We start from the raw sequence: 10,298 nt of genomic DNA on the forward strand, positions 1-10,298 counted from the left end.
TCTGTGAAAAGTAAAAGACAATTACCTTAAAATGTGCCCCCAAATGAAAAAAAAAACAAAACAGAGAAAGTATTTATGTTAAAAAAAAGCCACAAATGACCCCCCCCCCCCAAAAAAAGCTTAAAAATTATAATAACTGTTGCTTTTGCTTACTCATGAACAGGACTGGAAAAAGATGAAGTTGCAGCAGTTACTTCACTGACATTGCAGCTTTAAAACAGAAAATAAATGTGATTTTTTAAAAACTTTTAAAAAATTTTTATTACTGCAACTCAAGCTGCTTCATGATACATTTGTATTCATCCATTTTTTGTTGCTGTATCCTGTTATCCTGCCCACTTTTCAACACATCCTTAACTATAAATTTAATAATTCTACACAGCTTCCCGTAGTCATCATACATTTCTGACTAATTTCTGAAAATAAGCAAAGGACAGTGTGCAAGATTATTTAGAAACATCATTTAGTGTCACCAAAAGAGTCATTAAAAGCATCACAACATGTACAATCAGGATACTGTATCAGCACAAGCGGCTGCTAAATGGATACAAGCCAAGGCAAATTATGATGAGTGTGACATCAATTAAGAAAAACAGCGTCATCCCTTTTCATGACAGCAGATCTAAAGACATGATCAACAACCTGATACAGTATTCATGTACAGAAAATCACATAAATTAATAGAAATGGATGGAAATGTGGGGAGTTGGAATGATGTAATAAAGAACATGTTGCCATTAAGCTGTGAATCATGCAGGACTTTATAAAAATGCAGCAAAGTCTAATGATCTTTATTTTTTAATCTGAAACATCCACCCGAACTCCATCTGCCCACACACATGACCCCTGTTTTAATGAGATAACATCGTCATATATAAGGTAAACAAACAAATATTCAAAATTCAAGTAAACTCCAACATGCCCCTACATGATACACTTAGACCTGTACATCATATCATAAATACCTGTGAGATTGACCAAGTAAATTAATGTTTTTGTCTCAAAGTTTTGTAAAAAGTGACATTTTTCCTCCTGTTGACTACTCTCTCTGTTGTAACTTTTACATGCTTCCACCAAGAAATCGCCACATTTGACTCCATCAACAATAAAATTTATGGAAAGTACTAATCATTTTTTTCTGAGGTAAAGAAAGGCAGCATGCCACATTTAAACTCCCCAACTGACTCCTATACACTGTAAAAAAACAAAACAACAACAAAGATTCTGAACAAAGTTGAGCATACACTGTAACATGCAGTATATACTTCATTCATCAACTGAGAATAATAAAGTAATATAGGAAACAAAGGCACAAATTCATCTGCTTTTTCTGCCACGTTTGGTCTGAAACTTCTGTGATTCAGCTGCTTTCAGCTCGACTCACAGCGATGAACAAAAGTGCTTTGACCCTGCAAAACTTTGGCCGGTTTCACACGCAAACAGAAACATGAAGAAGTTCAGTTGTTTCTCATGTTTCAACCTGCAAAAACAGTCACATCTTTGTAACATGTCTTTGTAACGTGTATGGTTTTTTAAAATTGAAAACCAACCTCACAAACATAACAAAAAGATAAAATGGAAAAAAAAATAAAAGAGGACCGGAAAAAGTAAACATAAATCAACTGAATCACAGACTTTAGTGCTCCCTGTCTTTAATGAACTGTGATGAAGAAAGAAAAAAACACTTTACGTGCCAATAAAACTACTAACAGGATAGAAAACCTGACCAGCAGGAGCACTGGGAGGCTAGCACCATCACCTGGAGAGGTTACAGTCTGACCTCACTCAGGTTCATCAGATAGATCTGGTTTCACTCCAACAACCAACCCCCTGCACACCACGTCCCTCCACCTCTGATGCACGACTAAACCTCAGATGTGTCTGCAGAAGAGTTACGAAAACCAGACCTACAGTAAGCCTGAGACCAGTGGTGTAGGAAAACTTTCTTTTACAGTCATATTAACGATATTTGCACATGTGCTGTCCAGCTAGAGCAAAGATGTGATTCTCAAGTACAGCGAGAACTGCGAGAAGAGATGAGTGGAGCTGCTACATCAGTGCCGAGGACAGGGCGTACGAACCCTTTACAGATATTAATCAAACAATCTGTGAATGGCAACAGTTAAATTATATCAGAGGAAGACGGAGAGATTTAAAGCACTGCAGACAGGCAGCAGAGCAATGTGGAGGTCAAAGATATGAAGCAGACAAAGTGGTTTTGATTAAACTGCTTTAAATACGAAGGTGCTTTCAGAGAGGGGTAGAGGTCGTTTTCACACAGAAGCAAACAGCAGACTCCCAGGTGAAAGTCTGGAGTCCTCCCCTCCTCCCTGCTCTGTATGGACTTAACTGCAGCTACTACTCAGTGCATCTCATACAACCGCTAAAGGGTGCCTCTGTGCTTTGGTTATCAGATGCCAAGGGCCACTGACCAAGCTTTGATATTTGACGAGCTGTGAGTGAGACCAGGGTGTACAGTTTGGTGATATTCTGTACATTTCTTTTGCTTTTCTTTCTTGTTGTCAACAAGTCAAAAACCAACAATGACTTGATCCTATTGACAAGGTCTTTCCGTGTAGATGAAGACCAACATTCCTCTTATATCTGTGTCATACACCTCCACTTGGACACTAAATGTTTATTAATCCGCAGCTGAAAATAGTCCCCAACGAAAGCATATTTGCTCCTGGTTGAGTAACGGTTCCTAAAAACTGCAGCTGCTTACAGAAATTACTGAGACGTTTTTTCAGATATTAAAGTACGATGTATATAATGACATCATCAATGATATCATGATGTAAAATTACATATAGTATTGTAATAGAGGACCCCCCCCCCAATTTTTCGACATACAAACAACCCACATAAACACCTCTTATTTCACTGCTGTTAAATCAAATACTATATAACGCAGATGATCTCAGCTCAAAGTCCACTTGCTAATTATCTGTCAACCGCATCTCAAGTCTTTTCTGGTGAACGGAGCATCAGGTAACTTAAAGTTAAATATTCAGGTGCATGTTAAAGGAATACTTCACCTGCAAAATGCTCATTTCTATATCAGTTACTCACACCATATTGTGTTGAATTTGTGAAGAAAACATTGTTTTTCTTGCATGCCTCTGGTGAACGGAGAATCCAAAAACAATTGAACATTCTTCATGAATTAAAAAAGGGACCCGCATTTCACAACCGAAAGACTATGAAACTTCTTAACAAATTCAAATTAACACCCGCTGAGTAATTGTTATGAAACAGGTCATATTACAGATAAAGGGTTATTTCAACAAGAGATTGAAACCCGTATAAATATTCAAAGGGTGCCCACTTTAAAATTTTTATAGCCTGTCCGCTGACTTGTGGTCATAAACCGTGTGTTTATGGTGTTCATTCAGTCTGATGTCCGGGGTCCTTGTTTCACATTCAGGTCTTGAATTCGTAGAGCTCCATTCGTAGAAAAAGACTTCAAGATGCAGCTGAAACTCTCAGTCATGAATATGTGGATCTTTTTAAGCTTGAGCTGAAACTAATGATTATGTTTAATATTTATTACCTTAAATATATTACATATTCATTTATTAAGATTTTTTCTGATTAATTTTAGAATATTATATGTAATTTAAAAAAACAATACTGAATATTTTTCCATCAACCCTGCTTGTTGAAAAAGTTTTACAAAACAATCACCAAATATTGTCCCTACTTGATAATGTGCCCCACAGCAGCTGAGCTGGTGGCTGATGGGCAGTGGACTATTAGTGCAGTGCTTGTGTTGTTGACCTGCTCAGCTGGTGTGAGGATTTAAAGTTATGTGATCTAGAGGCACAATACACAGAAAGTGCAGGGCTGTGCGTGATATTCAGCAGGCCCTCCATAGTTGAGTTTTTTTATGTCATGATCTGTTTAGGTTTGGAAACACCTTCAGTTGTTTATTTTTAAACTGGAGTTGTTATTTACAGCAACTCTCAGGTGTTTCAGGAGCTACTCGAAATGTGTCATTAGTATTTTCAGTTTAAAAAATAAACCATATGTCACCATACAAAAAATCCCACTATACAGTTACAATGATTGACGATAAACAATAAATACTGATAAACTGCCCAGCCCAAAGAGTGAGAAAACCAGAGGGATTACCATGTAACCCAGTATGGATGACACCAGTAACAGTTACAGCTGTTCTACAGGGGCAGGATGTAGGTGGAGTTGGCCAATTTGCGCTCCTGTGCAGCGGGAACAGTCTCTCTGTGACGCAGAGGTCTGTGGCAGTCAGCATCCTGAAGAGGAGGGTAGTGCTGCCTGTAACACAGCCAGGCGAAGACGAGACCCAGCAGAGAACCCACTAATACATCTACAGCAGGGAGAGAGGATAGATACACACACACACACACACACACACACACACACAGACAGATGAGGACTTTGATATCACCACTTCATATGAATCTTTCCATATTTGTTATTTATTCCCTCTTTGGGAGGAATTTTAGGTCATGAGATTCAATTAAATTAAAAGGAAACCTCACTATTTTCCGATATTTTTGTCTCTAAGCGACCAATGGAGGCAATATTATTTAAAATTGGTTCAGTATTGAGAGAGTGCTCCAGCCGCAGCGACGAAACAGGCTGCAATATAACCACTCTGTACAACAGGGAAGTGTTAGTTTATGTCAAATGTTGTCAAATGAGTTGGAACAGAGAAATGTCCACAGTATGGAAAGAGATGAATGTATGAAGGTATATATGCATATAGTGATATTCTTTTTCTCTGAAATACCTTCAAAATTGATCAGATTTCAAGAGTTTTCTCATCTGGAATAAAATTTTATACTAAAAAGAATCAGTTCAATAAATCAGAAGATGTACAGTAATTGTATTAAGTATCCACAATTTAAGTACATTGATATGTGTTGTTAAAAAATAATTGTTGTGATGTGACGCAAACAGTATAATTATTTCTTAATCAAAATATTTATGTATTTACTGCTACAAAAGCAAAACTGACAGGTTCATATCCCGAATAAGGTGTTACATTTGCACTAAGAGTGGTTTCCCAAAATGGAAAAAAGAACACAAGCCAATCAGAGTTTTGATGACAGGATTATGAATATGGATGTCATCTCCCTGTGACAGAAAAATATCCACAGAAAAGCTGACAAATGTGGATGAGATTAATACTGCTGTACAGGCGGGTGTAATTCGATTACTCATCATATTTCTTCGACTGACATGGAAAACTTCAAAATGATCCCAGTGACTGTACCAGTCAACTCACATCCTCCTTCACTGCATCCCTCTAAAACATCTTCTGGTCACCACTGTCAAGCAACCGGTTTTGTTTTTTACACAATGCACTGTGCCACTCTGAGCATTTCTGCGACTCTGACCTTGCCAGTGGTGTTTGTAGTCGCAGGTTCTGGAGAGAGCGATCACAGTCGCGATGAGTAAAGGTGTGAGGAAGGCACACAGCCGCCACGCTCTGCCTTGACCTGCTGCGTTGAAGCAGCGCAGCTTTCCTGCGACGTACAGCGCCGTGAAACCCAAACCTGCAAAGGCAACTGTGGCCAAGGAGAAACGATTTGAAATGGTGATCAGAACCAGAGGACATTTTATACAGAGAAGATGAAGAAAAAACAACAAAAAGAGAACAGATAACGGATGCTTTTTAAGAGAAACGTGGGACGATCTCTTGCTCATTTCACAAAACCAGAGCCCGAGGGCTAAAATACACTTACATATGTCTATTTTCAGATATATTATATGCCCTCCTGCCCCACTCTGTGCATTTGTTGTTTTTTTTTGTTGCCTGCTGATGAAAATGTACCAGCTACTGAGGCATAATAAAGCATAAAAGGTCCTTACAGGAAGAGTGCCCGCTAGGAAAGCTCTTCCTGCCCTCCATCACCACATCTGGGTCACCACTGCAGTGCATCTCCAGGTTCATCTGACCGTCTGGGAAACAGCGATAGAAGAAGTCTGGCCGCGGTCTGAGGCAGCGACAAACACGGAGAAGAAAGCTTTAGGCTTTTATCCACTTAAACACCGGGGTTCATTATCATCTGCTGTGTTTTTGTTCAGTGTTTACCTGCCCACAACAAGTTTGATAACGTTGGTGAAAACTCCGTTCAACACCAGAGTCAAAGTCACAGCTGGATGGCGGAGAAAAAGAGACAAGTCAAGTCAGCAAACTAGTGGACATTTTTTACTTTAATATGAAAAACCAGATGTGCGTTTGCAGCTGTCTTACCCAGTGTCGCCTCCTTCAGATCTCCTCGCTCTGACTTCTTCAGAAATGCAAAAACCACGATTACAATCAGCGGGGTGAAAACCGCCACACTCTGATAGAGACAAGACAAGAGGAAAGTTTCACAGCTCTAATCCACTTAATGCCAAATTAATGTCTGTCTGTAAACAAGCATACCGTAAAACTTCAATTAACAGCCTGAGCTATTACTTGCTTAAATCACTAAATTCAACCGGCTCATATTTGGGACAAACTAAACTAAACAAACAAACAAACAAAAAATAAAAGTTAAAAAAAAAAAAATTACAAAGTGAGACATGACCAGAAAAAAAGCTTAACAATTATAAGAATTCTGTAAAATCTTAAATATATAATTATGATAATTATGATTATAGTTCACTGACATTTTTAACCTACTAATCTCTGTTTTTGCATCTCTCTTGTTTACTGTGTTGGTATTACTGTCTTCTTTGGTGCTCATGTTGTCAGTAAAACTAAACAATTAAATTGGTGAGAATCTTACCAATCTAACACTGGGCCTCATTTATTAATATGTGCGCAGAAGGTTGTGAAGGTTGAGGTAAGACTTAGAGGCATGCAGCCATATAACTTACAAACATCAGAGAGGTGGGTACGTGGTCTCTCTCCACACGATGGAATTTATACAACCACATCTCCTCCGGCTGGATCTCACGGTAGAAAGGAGGAAGCTGCTCCGTCACACTACACCAACACAAAAGGAGCTTTGTTTGTATGTTTGTTATCTCATCATTAAAAACAATGCCTCCCTTTTGAATAATGGATCCATAAAGCAATGATGCAAATGATTCAAAGTTAGATATGCTTACAGGAACACGAGGAACAGCGCCATCCGGACGGAAACTTCCGACAGGAAACCGCGAAGCAGCCTCCTCTTCATTTTGTAGTTTGGACTGGACCTCAGTCAACAGCAAACATCATCACTCCACTTTCACTTAACTTAACTGGGACTAGAAAAAAAACAAAGACCTGAGGTTAAGTTTATTTCTTTTTCATTTTTTTTTAAATGGAGGTTACGGTTTTATGGCAAATGTTTCTGAAAAAATTCTAATATATTTCTGAATTACTATATCTATCTATCTAGCAACTAAGGTCAAATGCCATCTGAATACATGTGAATACTACATCAGCGAGGTACTGAGAATGATCGGCAATCCTAGCAGCAGTAACTTCTGAATAACGTCACCATAAAATAGGCCTAACATTCACACAGCATGTGTATAATTTAGCTAATAAATATACAATGCTTCTTTAAAATGGTTACATTTTCTACAAAGCTAATACAAAATTTAAGAAATATCTCTTCAACTATTTACATGAAATACGAAGTAACAGAACCAACATAAATGAAATATTGTCTTCTATATGTTTTCCAGCACGTATTTCTCCAGACACAATAAAGTTAAAGTTTATGTAATTAATTTGGGTGCTGAAAGGAAAAGATGTCTAATGAATGGTAAACATTTGTTTGAGGAGTTAGAGAGGTTGTGCAAGTGGAGAAACAGTAAATCTAATTACTTTATATGTGGGCACATTCATGAAACAATAGAATTATCTGCTGATTATCCATCAGGACTGCAGAAAAGAAGAAACTGACTTTGCTTTTTCTGGATATTATTTTGTCTACTTCAGAAGGTCCATCACACTGCATAGATGTTTTTAGTGATTTTGTCTGATAGACCTCTTTAACACATTGTAAGAAAGTACAGACTAAATTCATACAACATCTCCCTGATACACGTTATTTTTGTTAGAATGGGATTTTTATATCAGTTGTCTGTAGCTTGACTGATACTGGATTTTGTGAACACAAACAGTATTGATATCTGACAGTTTGAAAAAAAAATCCAATGACATGATATAGGCCTATATTTATTTTTCTACTTAATGGTCCAGCGTGTAAGATTTTGCGTATAGCAATGAGGACTGCAGATTGCAACCAGCTGAAACTTCTCCTCGTTAATATTCCTCCAGTGTTCATTGCTCAGGATCTTAATCAGGAGCCGAGTTATTTGAAGAGGTCTCTTCCTCCCCAAAACAAACAGACAAGGCGATCAAAACTGGTAACAGTGAATAAAGCAATTTCACGCTACAAATCAGTGTTTTTTCCAATGCTGCTCAGGTTGTTGCAGACTGACTGCTAACTACAGTGGCCAATGAGAACAAATTAAAATGTGTATGGCCCCATCTAGAAACAGTTTTAGGTTTGTCCATCCTGGGCTTTTGTAAACATGGCGAAGCAAGATGGCAAACATGAGAACCCGCTCCCTGTGTAGATATAAAAGGCTCATTCTAAGGTAACAAAAACACAATTATTCCTATTTTCAGGTAAATAAACACTTAGGAAAACGTACTTAATCTATTATATTCAATTTCTGCTAATATATAAGTTCTGCCAATATTATTAGAAATTTTAAAGGTTCTCTTTTTTAACTTACCTTTGGATTTTAATTTATTAATTTTTTATTTATGTTTTCATTTCACTTTGTAAAAAAAAAGTTGCTGGGAACTTGCTGTATATGATATGTATATGTGTATGTTACTTGTTTCAGTTTTACTTATTACACTTACAACATTTGCCAAATGCATTTAAACAACGTTTTGTGCTGAAGTTTGTTATATTCCAAATTCTAAATATGACAGAAAGATTTTCATTTTTCATGGAAAAGAAATTGGTTCCAAATATCGGTCTCATTAAGGACCAATAATCACTTTTGGCTCTGAAAAACCAATATCAGTTGACCCCAAAAATACCCTTGCAATTTTAAGAAACCAATTGGCACATCCCCAGATTTAAAATCACAGTCAAGTGAAAACCCTTAGTATCACAGTGAGTTTTATAGCCCCACATCAGCACTGGTTTTTGACCCTTGTCCCCAAGATAATATTTTTCTCTACAAAGGAGGAAAAAAACTACATTAACACACAAAAAATGAGTAAAATACTCTCCTTTCCACAACATATCTCCACCACCTTCAGTCTGAGTATTTATCTGCTGAAATATCAGTAAAGATAATGTTAAAGTATCTTTCATGTTTTACCTTAGGTAGCCTCCTGCCCTGTCCAAAACAAGGCCAACATGCTGCACCTGTGTCCTCCTCCTCTAGATGATGCACATTAAATATTCTACGGTTATCCAATAGCATACAACACGGACTGTTTATAGAATAAATATATATTATTTACATATTTACTCTACCACATTTGTCCATACACAGAACAGGTCCAGCAAGCTAACACTACCTGCCTGTGTTGTAGTAACAAGATGTTAGCAGACTAAGCTAAGCTAGTTAGCAACATCTGTCAAAAAAAGACATCTGGCCCGTTTCCGCCTTGTCAAACTGGGAATCCCGGGTCCGTTACTCACATTTAACGGGTCCTGTTTTGATCTCTTCATCCTCATATTAACGTGTGTCGTTAACGTGAACCGGGCCTCGACATCCCCTGTTTGTGCCGACGGTGAAGTCTCACATTTGAGGACTTGAGAGAAACAGAGGATGCCACGGAGGAGAGAAGCGCCGCGTGAAGCTAACGGCCACATTCGGGCTGCTTCTGGTTCAGAATTTTCAAAATAAAAGTGTGTGTATTAAAATGTAGAATCGACAGTCTCATTTTGGGTTAAATATACTCGCCTGTTCTGGAGTTCTTGAACATGTAACACTGTTTTTATCAATTCATAAAATTCTTAATATCATATGTCATTTAAAAATACTAACATGTTGTTCCCAGTTTATGATACAATGCAACATATAAATAAACTATAATAATATTTTTCTAAATAACGCAGAACCCTTGAGTTAATGAAATTCAGATTTATTGTATTTTTTATAGGAATTCTTGTCGATTAAGTCCATATGAACATTGCAGAAAGAGGCATGGAAATACCTATAGAATTAATTATCTTAACTATCTTATCTTATCGAATTTGCTGATGTGTTTGTATTTCTGCTGTTTTCATTATATCCTGTGATGTGCGTCTTAATACATCTTGACTGGACTGAAAGTGAAGTTATGTTGA

At 37.4% G+C, this 10,298-nt stretch overlaps 1 protein-coding gene across 2 annotated transcripts; it reads right to left on the reverse strand.

The window, feature by feature from the left end:
- Positions 1–243: 243 nt before the first annotated feature.
- On the reverse strand, positions 244–9,809 carry plpp5 (phospholipid phosphatase 5). Of its 2 annotated transcripts, none has more exons than XM_088076566.1 (8): positions 9,648–9,809; positions 7,090–7,224; positions 6,856–6,964; positions 6,245–6,335; positions 6,083–6,146; positions 5,860–5,984; positions 5,385–5,555; positions 244–4,348 (listed from the first exon to the last, which is right to left on the reverse strand). In XM_088076566.1, the coding sequence occupies exons 2-8, from the start codon at positions 7,158–7,160 to the stop codon at positions 4,179–4,181; spliced, it is 801 nt and encodes a 266-aa protein (XP_087932692.1). In that variant the 5' UTR covers positions 7,161–7,224; positions 9,648–9,809; the 3' UTR covers positions 244–4,178. The 2 variants fall into 2 exon arrangements, with proteins under 2 accessions (XP_087932692.1, XP_042344476.1); XM_042488542.2 differs by having other exon boundaries at positions 7,090–7,230.
- Between the last annotated feature and the right edge of the window lie 489 nt (positions 9,810–10,298).

Source organism: Plectropomus leopardus, chromosome 4 (assembly GCF_026936395.1).
Source record: "Plectropomus leopardus strain MGB_pleo_1.0 chromosome 4, ASM2693639v1, whole genome shotgun sequence".
Taxonomy (NCBI): Eukaryota; Metazoa; Chordata; class Actinopteri; order Perciformes; family Serranidae; genus Plectropomus; species Plectropomus leopardus.